The sequence below is a fragment of the Rhinopithecus roxellana genome, chromosome 1 (genome assembly GCF_007565055.1).
Source record: "Rhinopithecus roxellana isolate Shanxi Qingling chromosome 1, ASM756505v1, whole genome shotgun sequence".
Lineage (NCBI taxonomy): Eukaryota > Metazoa > Chordata > Mammalia > Primates > Cercopithecidae > Rhinopithecus > Rhinopithecus roxellana.
This window is the reverse complement of record NC_044549.1, coordinates 43,740,441-43,760,345: the sequence shown is the minus strand read 5'-3', so window position 1 is coordinate 43,760,345 and position 19,905 is coordinate 43,740,441. Positions and strand designations below refer to the sequence as shown.

General features: G+C 37.9%; 1 protein-coding gene across 2 annotated transcripts in view; it reads right to left on the bottom strand.

Annotated features, from left to right (window-relative positions):
- The window catches only part of SLC49A4 (solute carrier family 49 member 4), an 85,629-nt gene that overhangs the window by 43,904 nt on the left and 21,820 nt on the right, over window positions 1–19,905 (bottom strand). For both annotated transcript variants that reach the window (XM_030942041.1, XM_010370780.2), the window contains exons 3-4: window positions 9,219–9,484; window positions 2,833–2,962 (exon numbers count right to left, since the gene is read on the bottom strand). In XM_030942041.1, coding sequence (XP_030797901.1) covers window positions 2,833–2,962; window positions 9,219–9,484 — 396 coding nt within the window. The remainder of the gene's footprint in view (window positions 1–2,832; window positions 2,963–9,218; window positions 9,485–19,905) is intronic.

The following is a 19,905-nucleotide window of genomic DNA, read 5'->3' as shown; positions in this document are numbered from 1 at the left end:
ACATTTGACATGCTTATTTCAAACAATTTCTGGTATGAAACCCACTTGATCATGGTGTATTGTCTTTCTGATGTGCTGCTGGATTCAGGTAGCTAGCATTTTATTAAGGATTTTTGTATCTTTTGTATTTTTTAGTAGAGATGGGGTTTCACCGTGTTAGCCAGGATTGTCTCGATCTCTTGACCTCGTGATCCGCCCGTCTCGGCCTCCCAAAGTGCTGGGATTACAGGCTTGAGCCACCGCGCCCGAAGAAATACAAAAAAAACTAGCCGGGCGAGGTGGCGGGCGCCTGTAGTCCCAGCTACTCGGGAGGCTGAGACAGGAGAATGGCGTAAACCCGGGAGGCGGAGCTTGCAGTGAGCTGAGATCCGGCCACTGCACTCCAGCCTGGGAGACACAGCGAGACTCCGTCTCAAAAAAAAAAAAAAAAAAAAAGGATTTTTGTATCTATGATCATCAAGGCTACTGGCCTGTAGTTTTCTTTTTTGTTGTATCTTTTTCCGGTTTTGGTATCAGGGTGACACTGGCTTCATAGAATGAGTTAGGGAGGAGTCCCTCTTTCTCAATCTGGTTTTGGTATCAGTGATGGCTTCACAAAATGAGTTAGGGAGGATTCCTGCTTTCTCAATCTTTTGGAATAGTTTCAGTAGGATTGGTATGAATTCTTCTTTGAAAGTCTGGTAGAATTCAACTGTGAATCCATCTGGCCAATCTGACCATGGCCTTTTCTTGGTTGGCAATTTTTTTTTTTCAAATTAATATTTTATTTTTGTATTGCTTGATTTTATTTTTATTTATTTATTTATTTTTTATTCTACTTTAAGTTCTAGGGTACATGTGCACAACGTGCAGGTTTGCTACATATGTATACATGTGCCATGTTGGTGTGCTGCACCCATCAACTCGTCAGCACCCATCAACTTGTCATTTACATCAGTTATAACTCCCAATGCCATCCCTCCCCCCTCCCCCCTCCCCATAATAGGCCCCACTGTGTGATGTTCCCCTTCCCACGTCCAAGTGATCTCATTGTTCAATTCCCACCTATGAGTGAGAACATGCGGTGTTTGATTTCCTGTTCTTGTGCAAGTTTGCTGAAAATGATGGTTTCCAGCTGCACCCGTGTCCCTACAAAGGACATGAACTCATCCTTTTTTATGGCTGCATAGTATTCCACAGTGTATATGTGTTGGTTGGCAATTTTTAAGTTACTGAATCAATCTCATGGCTCATTATTGGTCTGTTCAGGGTTTCTATTTCTTCCTGATTTAATCTAGGAGGGTTGTATGTTTCCAGAAATTCATCGATTTCCTCTAGATTTTCTAGTTTGTGTCCACAGAGGTGTTCATAGTAGTCTTGAATGATCTTTTGTATTTCTGTGGCATTGGCTGTAACGTCTCCATTTTCAATTGAGCTTATCTGAATCTACTTTTCTTGGTTAATCTAGCTAATGGGATATCGATTTTGTTTATCTTTTCAAATAGCCAACTTTTTGCTTTACTGATCTTTTGTATTTTTTGTTTCAATTTCACTTAGTTCTGCTCTGATCTTTGTTTTTTCTTTTTTTCTGCTAGCTTTGGTTTTGGTTTGTTACTGTTTCCCCAGTTTCTTGAGGTGTGACATTAGGTTGTCAATTTGTAATCTTTCAGACTTTTCAATGCAGGCATTTAGTGCTATAAACTTTCCTCTTAGCGCTGCTTTTGTTGTATCCCAGAGGTTTTAATAACTTATATCACTATTATGGTTCATGTCAAAATAATTTAATTTCCACCTTGATTTCATTGTTAGCCCCAAAATCATTCAGGAGCAGATTGTTTAATTTCTGTGTGTTTGTACAGTTTTGAGGGTTCCTTTTGGAGTTGATTTCTAGTTTTATTCCACTGTGGTCAGAGAAGATGCTTGACATGATTCTGGCTTTTAAAAATTTATTGAAAACTACCAGAAAATGTAAGATTCCTTATGTGGCTTGCATTTTATTCCTATTGGACAGTACTATTGTAGCAGATATAAAGACATAGATACTACTTCTTTACCACAAGAAACTTACCATTTGGGGAGAGGAACCCAAGAAAAGAAAGAACCAAGTAAGCGAGAGTTGTTGGAAGAATCAATAAAAACTCCTCACAACTAACTATGAAAAAATTTCAAATGACAAAGTATAGTGGTCCAATTGCAAATCATAATCAATAGTGGTGTTTTATATATCCCAAGAATTAAATTCAGTACTGGGCATTTGAGCCTTCAAGAGTAGAGTTTAATCTAACTACACTTAAGTTACACTAATAAAAATAAATAATATATTAGGCTTCTTAAAGTATGATCCTACTGCTGGTACATAAAATGATTTCAGTTGATATGTGAATAATATTATTTATTTTATTCACTTTGTATTGACTAGTGCCTGCTTATTTTAATATGCCTTAACAAATACATAATAAATTAAAATAATGTGCATATCAGGAAAAGTATAACACCTAGAATCCATGATTTCACAGACACTATTGTATGATATAGGATTCTTTATATCATACAATTTCAAATACAAATCAAGTTATTTAAGAAAAATAAAATACTTGATTTTTAAAACATTAAGCAAATAATAGTATAGGTGCTATATAGAGAAGGCAAAAATTATAGAGGTTTTTGTTTTTGGTGATTTTTCAAGATAGATTTCTGGTAGAAAATCTAAAATATTCAATTAGTATTTTATCAATTACTTACAACCTAATTAATAGGTTGCTGAAAAATTACTATCTTAAATTATTTTTTAAAAATCTGAAGTTATCTTGAAGGTGTCAGTCAAAGCCATCCAATGACTCTCAGTACATTTACCTTAATAATCTACAGACGCTTCTCCGATAACTCAACCGCTGGCTAGCTGCAGCAACACTGGGAGGAAGAGGAGGTCGGGGTGGGAAATACGCTAGTGTTGCAGAAAATATTAAGCAGACAACTCCAAATTCTGAAAGAAAAAGATAGGTAAAATGTTAACCAGGCCACACAAAAAGTTGAATACCTCAAGTATTTATTTGTTTTTTCAAACAGGGTCTCACTCTCTCACCCAGGCTGGAATGCAGTGGCATGAACATGGCTCACTACAGACTTGACCCTCCTGGGCTCAAGTGATCCTCCTGCCTCAGCCTCCCAAGTAGCTGGCACCACAGATGCATGCCACCATGCCAGGTTAATTTTAATTTTAATTTTTTGTAGAGATAGGGTCTTACCATGTGGTCCAGGCTGGTCTCGAACACCTGAGCTCAAGTGTCGTTCAAGCCATTCTCCTGCCTCAGCCTGCCAAAATGCTAGAATTACAGGTGTAAGCCACCATGCCCGGCCTCTCAGATACTCATTTATCTAACAAATATTTACTAAGCATCAACTGAGTCTGAGGCTCGTAAAGATAAGCAAAATATAGTATCTAGCCAAGATTGCTCAGTCTAGTTTAAAAAAAAAATGAATATATAAAGATACAAATTTCAGCAAGTAATTGGTTAGAGGTTATAGTAACAATGATGTATATGCTGGTACTATGGCACACAGATAAAAAGATTGAAGAAGTAAACAAATGTTGCCTTATGGAGAAAATATTAAAAGCCAACAGTACGTTACTATAAAAGAGATTGTGAAACAGGTCTAGGATGATTCTCTAATAAGTATGGCACTCAGAAAAAAAAACTGGTAAGAAATAACAAGATAGGAGGTTTGTTTGATTCATGATAGGATAGTCTGATGCACGGTATAAGACAGACCCAATTTACAGATTGTATGGGAAATTTGAACAAGAAAGCATCCAAAAATAAGAAACCAAAAGACAGAGAATAGAATTTAAACACAAGAGTAGCTAATGTAGAGTATTAAACAATCAGAAGTAAAATGAACACCCAAACAATCTTAATTTGTCCCCATTATAGAAGGGAAGGTTCTAGCATCCCAATCTTTCCTTCTATAATTCTGGCACTTGGAAGTTCCAGCTTTTGATAACTGTGTCCAATTTTGTAGAAAAGCACAGCACTAGTAGAAAAGTCAGGAAACTTGGAATATAGACCTGTCTATGTCATTAATTAGCTTGTAATTTGAACAAATCCCTTAATCTTTCTAGGCCAATAAAGGGATTGAATTTAGGGATTTCTAGAGGTCCTTTCAGTTGGACAATTTTAATTCTAGGGCTATATTCTTAGCAAAAAGGACAACATTCCTGTAAGACAATTAACCACAGATAATTCTGTTTAATGCAGTTAGAAGTTTAAAGATTCCTATTTTTTTAAACACAAGATTGTTAACAGAATCCTTTTTCTTTTTTTTTTTTTTTTTTTTTTTGGTGTTCTCAATCTGTTTATTCTTTGTCAATCTGAGGAGCAATAAGAAGTTAATGAACTATTCTAATTTAGAGTTATTTTAATTATTAGTAATACTGAATGAGCACCTAAAATATGCATATTGGCCACTTGTATGTCTTCCGTGATTGCCTTATTCATATTCTTTGATCCTCTATTGGCATTTTTGTAGACAACTTCACTGAGATATAATTCACATGACATACAATGCACACATTTAAAGTGCACAATCTAGTGGTTTTTCATTTACTAGCAGAATTGTACAGTCATAACCACAATCAATTTTAGAATTTTTTCAACATCCCAAAAAGAAACTCTGTACCCATTACTCCCAATCTCCCAGGCCTAGGCAACCTCTGCTCTACTTTTAGTCTCTACAGATTTGAGTATTATGGACATTTCCTATAAATGGAATCATATAATATGTGGTCTTTTATGACTGGCCTCTTTCACTTTGCATAATGCTCTCAAGGGTCATCCATGTTGGAGTATCAGTACTTTACTGTTTTTTATTGTCAAATAATATTCCGTTGTACAGATATACTACATTTTATTCATCCACTCATCAGTAGATAGACATCTGGGTTGTATATGTATACAGCCACTTTTTGGCTATTACAAATAATGCTGCTATGAACCCTCATGTATACATTTTTACACGGGTGTATGTTTCCATTTCACTTGGATACATATCTAGAAATGGAATTTCTGGATTGTATGGTAATCTTTGTTTAACATTTTGAGGAACTGTGAAACTGTTTCTAAAGCGGCTACACCATTTTAGATTCCCATGTATGGGAATGTATGAGGGTGCTAATTTCTCCACTTTCTTGCCAACACTTTATTATTTTCCATTTTATTGATTCTAGCAATCCCACTGGGTGTGAAGTGTATCTTATCATGGTTTTAATTTGCATTTCCTTAATGACTAATGACACTGAGTATCTTTTCATGTGTTCGATGGACATTTGTGTATTTTCTTGGGAGAAATGTGTTTGAGTCCTTTGCCCACTTCTTAGTGGCGTTGTCTTTCTGTTGTTGAGTTTTAAGAATGCTTTATATAATCTGGATATAAGTCCCTTATCAGATATATGATTTGCAACTATTTCTCCCGTTCTGTGTACTGTCTTTTTCACTTTCTGGGTTCTTTGAAGCACAAAAGTTCTAAATTGTGATGAAGTCTAACTTATCTTTTTTCCTTTGTCACTTGTGCTTTGGATGTCTTTTATAAAAAGGCTTCACCTAATCTAAGGTCATAAAGATTTACTCTTTAGTTTTCTTCTAAGAGTTTTATAGTTTTTAGCTCTCACATTCAGGTTTGAGTTAACAAGGGGGTTCAAATTCATTCTTTTGAATTTGGATATTCAGTTGTTCCTGTACCATTTACTGAAAATACTTTTTCCCTTATTATCTTAGGACCCTTCTGAAAAATCAATTGACCATAAATGTAATGGCTTATTTTTTAGAATCTCATTTCTGTTCTACTGATTTATATGCCTATCCTTATGCCAGTACTATGTTATCTTGTAGCTTTGTAATAAGTTTTGTAGTTGAGAAGTGTGAGTTCTCCAATTTTGTTCCTTTTCAAGATTGTTTTGGATATTGCTGGTCCTTTGCATTTCCATGTAAATTTCAGGATCGCCTTGTCGATTTCTGCAACAAAGGCAGTTGGGATTTTAAAAGGGATTGTATTATATTTGCAAATAAATTTGGGGATATCTTCACAATATTAAACCTCCCAACATGAACATGGAATGTCTTTCCATTTATTTAGGTCTTCTTTAATTTCTTTCAACAGTGGTAGTCTTCAGATTATAAGTTCTACACTTCATTTGTTAAGTTTATTCCTAAACATACTCTTTTTGATGCTCTTGCAAATTGAATTGTATGTTAAGATTGTTCATTGCCAATATATAAACATACAACTGATTTTTACATATTAATCTTGTACCATAAAACTTTGCTAAGCTCTTTTTTTAGATCTAATAGGTTTTAGTGAATTGCAGAGAATTTTCTATATTCAAGATCTCATCATTTTCAACAGAAACATTCTTTACTACTTCCTTTACAATCTGGGTATCTTTTGCTTTTCTTGTTCAGTGATACTGCCTAGAACCTCCAGCACAGTTTTAAAAAGGCATGGAAAAATGGACATCCTTGTCTTGTTCATAACCCTAGAAGTGAAATGTGATGTTACCTGCAGGTTTGTTGTTTGTTTTTTGAGACAGAGTCTCACTCTGTCACCCAGGCTGGAGTGCAGTGGTGTGATCTTGGCTCACATTACAACCTCTGTCTCCCAGGCTCAAACGATTCTCGTGCCTCAGCCTCCCGAGTAACTGGGATTACAGGCATGTGCCATCATGTCCGGCTATTTGTAGTAGAGATGGGGTTTTGCTATATTGGGCAGGCTGGCCTCAGACTCCTGGCCTCAAGTGATCCTCCCTTTTTGGCCTCCCAAAGTGCTGGGATTACAGGCATGAGTCACCATGCCAGGCCTCTTGTGGGTTTCTAATAGATGCTTTTTATTAGGTTGAGAGAGTTCCTAATTCATTGATTGTTTCTAGTTCATTGAAAGGGTGTTGGATTTTTCAAATGCTTTTTCTTCATCTTGTAAGGTGATCATGTTTTTTTCCCTTTTATCTGCTGATATATTACATAAATTGAGTTTTGAATGTTAAACCAACCTTGCATTGCTGGAATAAATCCCATTTAGTTATGGTATATCAACTGTTTTATGATATATGTTGCTGGAATCCGTTTGCTCATATTTTATTCAGGACTTTTTGTTTATACTCAGGACTTTTTGTTTATACTCATCTGAAATCTGGATCTGTAGTTTACTTATGTTACCTTTGTCGGGAATAATTTAAGAATCTTTAACTTTTAAAAATGACAATTCTAGCATAGTATTTTGAATAGAATGGAGTCATGGGACAGTATTTCAGAAAGGCAGATTGGCAAACATGAAAGCAATGAAGAAGTAACTGGGAAACTTTGAGCAGGGGCTTCTGCTTGACTGCATAGGAACCATGAGCTGCATGCACTCCACTGATACATGGTTAACAGTGGTTAACATTATGTAAAAAATACAATAACTGCTTAGGTTTTCAATAAAAAGAATAACATGACCAAAATCAAGTTTAAAACTTACGTTGCACCTGCGTTGTTTTATTTACTCATTTTTACATTTTTATTTTTTCTTTAAAAGGAATAAGTTGTGTAAAGGAGGTGAAATGCTTTATATACTGCTGCTTTCAGTTTTAACCCCTCTAAACCATATTTTGAAATGTAAATGTTATCAAATAACTCTCTGATGTACAATTCTTCAGAGTGTGGCCTTTGCCTACAATATGGTGAACCTCAAACCCTTCAGCCCTGCTTAGAAGGTTTGTGTGGGGCTTGCTTTCCTCTCTAGCTTCACCTACTACTGCTCTCACCAGATCTAAGCTACTCTGGGCTTGAACGTACCAGGGTGTCTCCCTTCACTGGGCTTCTCCTTTAAGTTTCTTCTCTATAGTATAATCTTCCTGCCTACTGTATTTAACCATCATTCTCTCATTCCTCAGACTCTGATTTAGATGCTGCATCTCCAGGAAGCTCTACTTCACCTCCAAAATCTGGGTTAGGTGCTCCTTTCCGAGCTCTCAGAGCAATTGTAGGCCTTTGGTTTATAATACTCACTGTTCTATTTTATAACTGTTGACCTGTCTGTATCATTCAGGACACTGTAAGTTGTTACACCAGGAACCATGCCTATCTCAGTGACTCACATAGTGACAGATACACAGGCGTTCAAAACATGTTTGTGAAATTGATAAGTGAACAAAGAAGTTAAAACAAGGTTCAGTATAATTGGGTCCCTTATCGTTCCAGTCTCATTTTCTGCCACTTGTTACCTATACCCAAACACAAACATTTATACCACTCCAGCCATACTCAATTACTTGCAGTTCCCTAGACATATTGAGCTCTCTCATACCTTCCCTGCCTTTGCAGTCATTGTTCCCTCTGTATGGAATATACTAACCACTCAAACACTTGGTGACTCCTACAGAATTCTTAACTTTAATTATTACATTCTTGTTGAAGCCTATCCTCCCCCCTCAACTTCCCTACAAACCCAGGCAAGTTAGGTCCCCCAACCTCTGTATATCTTTATTTGTATTATAATTGTCTCACCATTGACCTTACCAATTCCTAGTGCTTAGCACAGTGCTTGGCATATAGTAAACACCCACAAAAAGTTTTCTGAATGCAGAGGAAATAATAAACAGGCATATGGAGAGAGGGGCCATATCTATGAAAATCTGTAGGAGACTATATTATAAGAGTGGACCAGGGCTCGACTCTAGAAATAAAATAATTCAAAGAGAATATTTTAGAAAGGTCAGTATCCCTAAATAACAGACTAAACATAGAGAGAGTAGGAAATGAGGATAAACTGTAGATGATCAAGGTAAATGAGGTTACAGAACATGGCCAATAATGGAGAAACTACAAGGGAGAAAATGGGCTTAACATCTACCAACAGATAGATGTTTAACAAATGGTTATTGTCAATCACGACGTTTTCTATCCTGATATCTAGAGAGGACACAGAAAATGTGTTATACAGCGCTTAACTACAAATAGATAAAAAGATGAAAATTAAGAAATATCCCTCCATGTGGCAATAATAAATTTAAAATTGAACTTCCCAGGAAGAGTGCTAAGTTTTAATTAAGCATCTCTATATCATATGATAAGGAATGCACAGTGTATGTAAGTTTACATATTAGTCCTCTCAAGTATTTCATATGAAGGTGTCTGGTATACAAAACGTAGAGTGAAGATGATTGAGATAAAAGACAAAATATAACAAGAAGAAAATAAACTTCAAATTACCTGCATATAACACAGCCTCTATGCGATCTTTAATATGCGCCCTGCTGCTCTCTGCAGTGAGAAAAGGTGATGTCCCATTGGGAGCTGGAACAACAAGTGGTCCAACTAAAAATGCACATGCTCCCCCAAGATAACTGAGCATTGATGCAATAGCTGTGGCTGTGGCCCTTTCATCTGCAGAAAACCACGTTGTGGAGAGAAATGGTGCTGCATTCATTACAGTTGGACCTGCCAATCCATTTAACATCTGTCCTCCATGAATTAATCTGGAATTTAAAAATTAAAAGGCTGTGAGGTATTTGAAACAGGCATTTTCTAAGACAAAAAGAAATGAGCCAAACAGCAGTTTTTAACTATATCAATAAGCATACATATCTGTAAAGAATATGACATGCCTAAAAGACATGTTGATTTACCTTCTAAAAAAGGTATGCTGACTCCCTATGAGGGAGATCAAACATAGTAATAGTTACCATTTATTCATTTCACAAATATTTACTGTCACCTATGATTTGCGTCACACATCAAACTAAGTACTTCTTGTAAGTACTTAGAACCTTGCTTCATTTAGTTGTTATAACAACACTAAGTGGGAGCTATTATGATCCCCATTTACTGAGATGAAAAATCCTAGGTTCGGAAAGATTAAGAAACTTGTCCAAGTGCTGACAGGCAGATCTGAAATTTAGATCCAGGTCTGATTCCAAAATCCATATTCCTTCTACTAGACTGCCACTCATTAACAGACCTAGTAAGTACCACCAGCCTTACAGTTGAGCTCTACATTTCATACCCACTCTTTGCCAAATGGCAGAAAAACAAAAAACGAAAGAGTCATTGAAGTATCTTCTAATAGAAAAGGTCATTGAGGAACTGGAGGACCTGGGTTCCAGCTGAGCTCAGAGCTAGCCCTGAACAATACCTAACTTTGTGGGGATCCATTTATTCCTCGTGAAATGAGGAGATCAGTTTAAGTTGAATATGCATTTACGGAGCATCTGTTAGGTTAGGGTACCGTAATGACAGGATCACTAAGTCCCTTCCAGTTCTCATACTCCGATTCTGACTTAAATTGTAAGGATTAATGAAAAGCAGTTTCTTTTTTTCCATTCCATTTGTTATCTTGCTGACCTTCTCCCAATATTCTACTTAGCACTCCTGTTCCTTGCTGACCAACTCTTTTCTCCCATTGCTCCCCCACTCCTAATACACACGTTCACATTTAAGAGCTGCCTTGAAGTAGAAAAGAGGCCAGAAGTCCAAAGAAAGCACAAGCAAGAAAGGGAGACATGTCAACCTCTTTGAGGAAAGAGGTAGAGGAAAGGGAAGGGACAGTACATGTGATATTTTCATGATATGAACTCATCTTTTTCTTCTGCTTGTTTTGCTTTCTAAGCACTATGTGGGTCTCAAATCCTCTTTTTTTAAACTGCCATCTTAAGCTAGTTAGAAAAAAAAAAAGTTTTCTGAACGCAGAAGAGAAAAATAGGCACATGAGGAGAGGAAGTGTCCTAATGTAGAAACACAAGAGTGGGAAGTGAAATATGTGAATTAGGGCTGCCCATAGCTTCATAATGTTGGAAAAATTACATGAAGGCAACATAGCTCCAAGTGTCATTGATATTACTAAATTTAAAAAACTCAAGACATTTAAAAATCTCCCTGTGTAAGGGGAATTATTTTCTAGATGACAGAAACAATTTAAACTGTTTACTTCCTCCAAAAGCCAGTAGAACCCAAGCTGTCCCACAGCAGTTTTATTATAGAAATGTTCCAGCAGTAATATCATTAAGTGGTTTTAATCATTACCTGTGATGGCACAACAATGAGACAGTGTGTGATGGTTCATAAAGTAACTGCTTTGATATTTGATACTTTTTATGAGGTATTAGACTCGTGTCAACTAGAAGAAGGCTTGGAATGAGTAAACTTTACTATGTCTAAAAATGTTAAGGGTAGAACAAGAACATGGAAGAAATAAATAAAAAACAAACAAACAAAAAGACTGATAAGAAAGCAGGACTCCTGGCTGGGCACAGTGGCTTATGCCTGTAACCCCAGCATTTTGGGAGGCTGAGGTGGGTGGATCACTTGAGGCCAGGAGTTCAAGACCAGCCTGGCCAACATGACAAAACCCCACCTCCTCTAAAAATACAAAAATTAGCTGGGCGTGGTGACGCATGCCTGTAATCCCAGCTATTCAGGAGGCTGAGGCACGAGAATCGCTTGAGCCTGGGAGGGAGAGGTTGCACTGAGCAAGACTGTGCCACTGCACTAGAGCCTGGGCAACAGAGCGAGACTTTGTCTCAAAAAGAAAAAAAAAAAGATGAAAAAAAAGAGAAAAAAAGGAAATGAAAGGAGAGGAGAGGAGAGGAAAGGAAGGAAGAAAGGGAGGGAGGGAGGAAGGGAAGGGAAGAAGGAAAGGAGGGAGAGAAAGGAAGGAAAGAAAGAAAGAAAGAGAGAGAGAGAGAAAGAAAGAAAGAAAAAAGAAAAGAAAAGAAAAGAAAGAGAAAAAAGAGAAAGGAAGGAAGGAAGGGAAAAAACAAAAAGAAAGAAAAGAAGGAAAAGGAAAAGAAAGAAAGAAAGAAAGGAAAAGAAAGAAAGAAAAAGAAAGAAAGAGAGAGAGAGAGAGGAAGGGAGAGAGGGAGGGAGGGAGGGAGGGAGGGAGGGAAGCTCCTCATAGTTAAGGAATAAAACTCAAATTATTCCCATGGCTGAACTCTTTGATACCTCTCAGTGGAATCACAAATAGACTATTATCCAAGCAGCAAACCTAAGAGTCAGAGAATGTGTGAGTTTCAGATAATTTAAGGGCCATCCAAGTCCAGTTTACTTGACTCTTAGACCAGAACATTTCTCACTATGACACAGTATGTGGTAAAGTAGTATCCAAAGAAGGAATAGCACCAGGGACACTTCAGATGGGTTCTTGGTTTAAAGGTCCTTGAACTTGGGAGGTCAATCTAGGGCATACAGGTTATAGTTAAAAATCATCTCAGGAATTAAAACAAGCTTATGTGGCGTTGTAAAGTTACTCCAATTTTAGATAATTACATGCTTTTGCATTAAAAGTCATCATACACCACTCTTCATAAACAAGCTCAGTAGGAGAACTAGTTAGCCTCTGAATTCATGAGAAACCTGGCAGGGAAACCCAACCCAGTCCCACTCCTCCCAGTACTTTGTAGTTTTCTAGAACTTAGTCCTGCTCCTTCTGACACTTATATCCTAGCATCCCTCAGGGTTCAGCAGTTTCTAATGTGTTATAATTGGTCATAAGCACTGTTGTACTGGGGACTGTGATGTTACAGTAATCTGTAGTATCAAGATTTTCATGTTTGCCTGACACTATTTTCTACCACCTACCATTAACAAACCCCATTTTATGAAATAAATTCATAAAAAGATATTTAAAAATAAAATTCTGCTTTATATATTAAGTCTAATTTTTCCATGTAATAGGAATGCAAAATTAGAGATATATTTTTTCTGGAAAAATACTGACCCTAAGACATCATAAAATCACATGAACATTACCATAACCTCCTTAAAATGATAATAAAGGAAAAATATAATTATAAAATGTTAACTATGCATTTATTACTGAAGTCAACAAACATATACTGAGTAGTCACCATGTGTTGGGTAGGCACTGTGATAGGCAAATGAGAATGTAAAATTAAAAAGCTAAAGACCTTGCCTTAAGAATCCCTAAAAGCAGGTGAAGCATCACTTACCAGCACTGTAGCAGGAATATAAAGAAAAAGAAGGCAATGGTTTGGCCTGGCCCTATGCTTATGTTGCCTATGACAAGAATACAGACAGAGGTCTCTGCATGTCCTTCTTCTCTTCTGACCTCTGGCCCTGGTCTATATATCAGGGCTTTGCATATATACATGTGGAGCTGAAGGTCCAAACTCCATCTAAGCTCCATCTATCCCCTCCAAATAGCTGCCCCTTAGCTATCCCTTAGGCCTAGAAGTACACAGCAGGGATGCAGCCTACTCTTGGAAGAGCAGGCCTGGGAAAGAGGCTTGTTATAAGGACTGTTTTTGGGGTCCTGTGTAGCTAGTGCATAAGATTAGAGGGTGGAGGGCAGGGTGTGCACATAGAGGGTGGAGGGCAGGGTGTGCACATCCCCTTGGCCCTATGAAATCCTTAGCCCCACATGGAAGGGCAAGGCTGAAAGCCAGAATGGGACACCCTCAGGCATGGAGTCCAGGACAGGGACTCTATGGCATGGTTTAAAGTGGTACTGGCAACACAGTGGGGAGATGGAGGACGGATGGTCTGGCGAACCGTCAAGGTAATACAATAGATATGGCCAGACGAGGGGGTGGATACTGGTGAGGAGGGCACCCACAACTCTGTACAAACATCCAATATGTGGCTAAAGAGGCCAGAAGCTAAGAAAAGCAGTCTGAGCTGAGAAATACAAGTTGGAGGTGGATTTGGTTGGGGAACAAACACTGGAGAATAACAATATTTTAAAAATAGAGGAATGGGAGTCAAGCAAGATGACTGAGAAGGAGCCATTATAAGGCAGAAAAAAAGTAAAAGAGGAAAGACTGGTATCACAGCAACTAAGGAGAGATGAATTCCAAGAACATAAGAGTGAGTGGTCAACAACATTACATCAAACAGAAAGACTGTTTCTAACAACATTACATCAAACAGAAAGACTGTTTCTAACAACATTACATCAAACAGAAAGACTGTTTCTAACAACATTACATCAAACAGAAAGACTGTTTCTAACAACATTACATCAAACAGAAAGACTGTTTCTAACAACATTACATCAAACAGAAAGACTGTTTCTAACAACATTACATCAAACAGAAAGACTGTTTCTAACAACATTACATCAAACAGAAAGACTGTTTCTAACAACATTACATCAAACAGAAAGACTGTTTCTAACAACATTACATCAAACAGAAAGACTGTTTCTAACAACATTACATCAAACAGAAAGACTGTTTCTAACAACATTACATCAAACAGAAAGACTGTTTCTAACAACATTACATCAAACAGAAAGACTGTTTCTAACAACATTACATCAAACAGAAAGACTGTTTCTAACAACATTACATCAAACAGAAAGACTGTTTCTAACAACTAAAACGCAACCGCCGGATTCAGCAAAGAGGAGGCCATTTGCGGTCTGAGGAGAAGCAGTTACAGTGGAGTGTTCAGCATGGAAGTCAGACTCATGAGGAAATAGAAATCTAGATTTAGACTATTTCTAGAAGAAACAGATGTAGGAATAAAAATTAGGTATATAAGCTTAGGAACGTGAACTGAAAAGAAAAAACATCCAGCTTAAATGAACAGTCGGAACTAAAAAGTCTCAACACTTTCACACATTAAAAGATAAAATGCAACTCACGATTATCCTAAGGCTTTCTAAGCACTTACGAAAGAAGCTGGCTTTCAGAAACTAATACCTATTGATCTGGGCTGACTATTAAAAATGACAAAGAAAAACAAAAGAGGAGTGACTCACAATCTTCAGTACAGTGAAGTCAACCACACAGTTTAATATTAATTGTTTATGTCATCATTACATGTCTGAGTTTTGTTTTACCATGTAATAGTTAAGGTCCTTGTAGGTCAGGATCATGGCTGCAGTCCCCACAGGCCTCACTCCCATAGCGCTAAGGCACTGTGGATGCTCTCGGGAACTCACAGACTGAGCCCAGTACAGTGACATGCAGTCACTGAAACATGCAACTAAACTGCGTTTCCAAAACCACACAAAGTTATCCAAATGCACACGTCAGATCAGTTCTGTTGATAAATTTTAACAAGTTTAAATTCAGTAATACAAAAAAAAAAAAAAAGATGACTAAGAAATATTCTCAAAACAAAGCTTTAAAAAAAAAGATGTTTTAGGGTGTTTTAAAAGCAAGGTCAACGTGACATGACTGTCTCAAGCACAGTGGACTTGGGAAGGGTGGGCAGAAGTTAGGAGTGTGAGGAGGCAGCTTTGTCTTCTGGGCGATAAGCTCTGGAGCAGAAAGGCAGTTGTCTGGAAATGGACTAGTTAGTTTACGGGGTCTGACTCTGGCTTCCTTACCTGAAACTCCACATCTGAAGAAAGCAGGTGCATCCTCACAGTTAATGGACTGCATTTCTCTTGCACCTCTGCAGGACAAGCTGTGAGAGATCTGTCAGGAGGCAGATGTGTTGCCTCCTCCTTTAGCCCAGTCTCCTCATACTGACTCCTTAACTCTCTCCTGTTTCTCCATCCACCTCCCAACCCATGGCCCCCAACTCCCTTTTCTTCCCTCCTCTCTGAAGTCTTTTTCTTTTTCCCTTTTCTCCTTACCTAGCCTCTGTCTTCTTCTGGAGCCTGGCTCATCCTATCCCTACAAGCCAGATGGAAAAGTAGATGAGGGAGGGTGTATTAGTCCATTCTTATGCTGCTGATAAAGATATACCGGAGACTGGGTAATTTATAAAGAAAAAGAGGTTTAATGGACTCAAAGATCCACATGGCTGGGAGGCCTCAGAATCATGGTGGAAAGCGAAGGAGGAATAAAGGCATGTCTTACGTGGCGGCAGGCGAGACGGTGTGTACAGGAGAACTGCCCTTTATAAAACCATCAGATCTCTTGAGACTCATTCACTATCACAAGAACAGCAGCATGGGGGTAACCACCCCCATGATTCAATTACCTCCCACCAGGGCTCTCCCACAACATGTGAGGATTATGGGAACTACAGGTCAAGATGAGATGTGGATGGGGGCACAGCTAAACCATATCAGAGGGGAACTTCTCCTGCATTGGCAGAGCAGGGATGGTGGAGACGAGGGAGGGAGACCTGGGGCTGCCCACCGGCATCAGCATTGCCGAGACTGCTAGCCTGTGGCAGGACTAGGAGAAGATCCAGCTAGGCTCAGCTCCGGGTACGCTGCAGAGTCCCACTGCCCTCAGTGCTCCTGCCCACAGAAGACAAGGCCTGCAGGGGCACGTGGGACAGAGCTGGTGCACAGCTGCATTTCTTTTCATATTATTCAACTGACTATAGCTTTTCACACAAATGCCAATAGCTGAAGTGCAAACTGAAGATCTACAGTTTATGTCCTCTAATGTACTTGACATTGTAGCTTGCATTTAATACTCTGGTATCCTAACCTTTTGCTTTCTGATATCCTGGAAGAAATACCTACGATTCCTAAATTATTTCTACTTAAATAATATGATGTTTTAGAATTAAAATCTTTAGAGCTTATAACCCAACCCCTTCCAGAAAGTTAATAACACATGTAAAATTACATTTCTAATTTTATAACTTTCCTTTCTCTAAAAAGTATGGCGGCGGGGGGGTGGGGAACTCCAGTCATACAACTAGCTAGTGGCTCAGCCAGAACTAGAAATCGAAATTATAGCTAATTTCATCAGTCCACAAATCTCTGCTCTCTCACATGATCCCATTCTGAAGGTTCTCTGTTAATAATAACAATAAAAAAATTACTGATTGTTAAGAAAATCCAATGTTCTTAAATCCAAAGGCACACAGTACAGAATATTTTCATTCTGTTCATAAACCTACTTTATAAACCTCTAGTTAATTATGACTAACATTGATGCTAACATTCAAGTTGGCTTTTTAGAAATCTGGCAGATACTTCCTCAGTGCTATTCTAGTATTCAGAATTTAAATTATATATATTTTTAATATGAAGTAATTTAGAATACATAAAAATACCTCCAAAACTCAATATGTCAATAGTTCAGAAACTTTCTCCCAATTCCTAATTATGCCATATCAAAATAAACTCTTAGGTCACATTCTTTAAAAAAAAAAAAGCCTTTAAAAAAAAGTCATGTTTATAGGATTTTTTTGATGTTGAAAATGGCAAAAGTGCTGGAAATAGTTTTCCTTTATTTAGCCCAAGAAAAGGTGGGCAATAAAAAGGGTTTGAAATGTTATGAATTACCTACAGGAAAAAGGAAGATAGGAAAAGAGAAATAGATGTGGTGGTGGAAAAGTAATGAGCCTTCCAAAAACTTTGGTATCACAGCCTGTTTTCTTTCATAAAAATCTATTTTATTTTTGTATCCTTTATTAATTTTGGTCAATAATGATTCAATTAAAAATACCTACTGAGTATCTGCTATGGTCAAGGCACCTGCAGCTAGGCACTAAAGGGAATATGAAGATGAGTATTACAGTCTTGGCCCTAAAGAAGCTTTTAATATCTTATCAAATACCAGCTATAGAAAATACATTAAAAACACAGTGAAAATAATATTAGATTAGCTATCACGGGGCTTAGCTTCTAGTCTTAGCTAAATTAATTAACCATATAATCTTTAGAAAATCACATTCTCTTTCTGTTTCAATTTCTCCAAAGATACTTTCTGTCTCACAGGATTTTTTTTTTTCAGGCAGGGTCTTGCTCTGTCTCCCAGGCTGGACTGCAGTGGTGTGAAGGCAGCTCACTGCAGCCTCGACCTCCAGGCTCAAGTGATCCTCCCACTTCAGCCTCTCAAGTAGCTGGGATGAAAGGCACGTACTACCACACCTGACTAATTTTTAAATTTTTTGTAAAGACAGGGTCTTGCTATGTTACCCAGGCTAGTCCTCCTGGCCTCAAGTGATCCTCCTGCTTTGGCCTCCCAAAGTGCTAGGATTACAGGCATGAGCCACCGAGGCTGGCCTCTCATAAGGTTTTTTTTTTTTTTTTTTGAGATGGAATCTCACTCACTCTGTTGCCCAGCTGGAGTGCAGTGGTGTGACTTCAGCTCACTGCAACCTCTGTCTCCTGCGTTCCAATTATTCTCCTGCCTCACCTCCTGAGTAGCTGGGACTACAGGCACATGCCACCACTAATTTTTGTATTTTTAGTACAGACGGGGTTTCACCATGTTAGCCAGCTGTTCTTGAACTCCTGGCCTCAAGCAATCTGCCCACCTCAACCTTCCAAAGTGCTGGGATTACAAGTGTGAGCCACCAAGCCCAGTTTCTCTCACAATATTTTTATTAAGGTCATATACAATAATCTCTCAGCAATGCAAAGGGGAAAAATGGCCTTAGTACTGGTCTGAGAGATGTCTACTTCCCCTCATTTTGTTTCAATCCTCGTTTCTTGTCACATAACTTTTATTTTGTCTTTTTGTTTAAAAGTATATATTAATACACATTCATAGTAGAAAACTGTGAAAAGAAATGCATAAAGAAGAAAAAAAATCATCTATAAACTGAATACCCCAAGTGGAACAACCACTACTAATATTTTGATTTTCTAGTCTTTTACTCTTTCAGTTTTTTCCCTAATGCATCTCTCTCATGCTCTCGATCAATCAACACTTAATCATACATAGGTAACCACAGATATCATACTGAATACACAGCTTATGCACTGAATCATTTTATAGTCTATCAAGCATTTTCTCATTTCACTATTCTTTATAATAACTGTTAATGGTTTTGTGATATTGTATTATACAGACATATAAAATCTCATTTAACCATTTTCCTAATATTGGATAGTTGTTTCCAACAACTTATTTGCGAATACTAATAAAGCTGGTATGAAAATCTTTGTACGTGAATATTAGCTACTTTCCAAATTATTTCTTTAGGGTAAGTTAAAATGTATGAACACTCTAGATCTTAGGAAATATACTCGCAAACTGTTTTTCAGGAGGGTTAGTAGTAATTTACATTCCCATCAGTAGTAGCTGACAGTGTCCACTTCATCAGCATAGAGTATCACTATTTAAAAATACACGCACACTGGGCGAGGTGGTGCACACCTGTAATCCCAGCACTTTGGGAAGCCAGGGCAGGTGGATCGTTTGAGCTCAGCCTGGGCAATATAGTGAAACCCTGTCTTCACAAAAAATAAAAAAATTAGCTGAGTATGGTGGCACATGCCTGTAGTTCCAGGTACTTGTGAAGCTCAGGTAGGAGGACTGCTTGAGCCCAGGAGATCAAGGCTGCAGTGAGCCACAATTGCCTGGGCAACAGAATGAGACCCTGTCTCAAACAAACAAACAAACAAACAAAAAATAAATGATACACATACACACACACACAAACACACACACACTCTCTCACACACACGTAAAACTTGGTGATTAGTTTCCTATTCCTGTTATAACAAATTACCACAAACTTAGTGGTTAAAATGATACAAATGCATCATCTTACAGTTCTATAAATCAGAAGTCCAACATGGGACTCCAGAGCTAAAATCAAAGTGTTGGCAGGGCTGGGCTCCTTTCGAAAGGCTCTGGAAGAGAATCTGTTTCCCTGCCTTTTCCAGCTTGTAGTGGCCGCCCGCATTTGTTGGCTCAAGGCCCCCTTCCTGTTTTCAAAAGCAGCAACTGTAGTTGCTGGAAAAGGCAAGGAAACATTCCTCCGACTTCTTCCTCACATCTATCAGCCTTTCTCTTTATGATTTTCCTTTATTTTCATGTTCGAAAAAAATCTTTCCCATGTGGAGATCAAATAAATATCCCCATATATTGTTTCTCAGCTAAATATGTAACCATTTCATTTATTTGAATTTATTTTGATACATCATATGACACGAGGATACAAAATGGTCTTTTCCTTCCAAATAGGTAGCCAATTTGCTTGTGGCAGAGATGATTAACTATTATCCTAGCGTCATTCTGTTTTCCTTCTAGTTACAGAGGACCTTAAATTCCTGCAGGAGTAA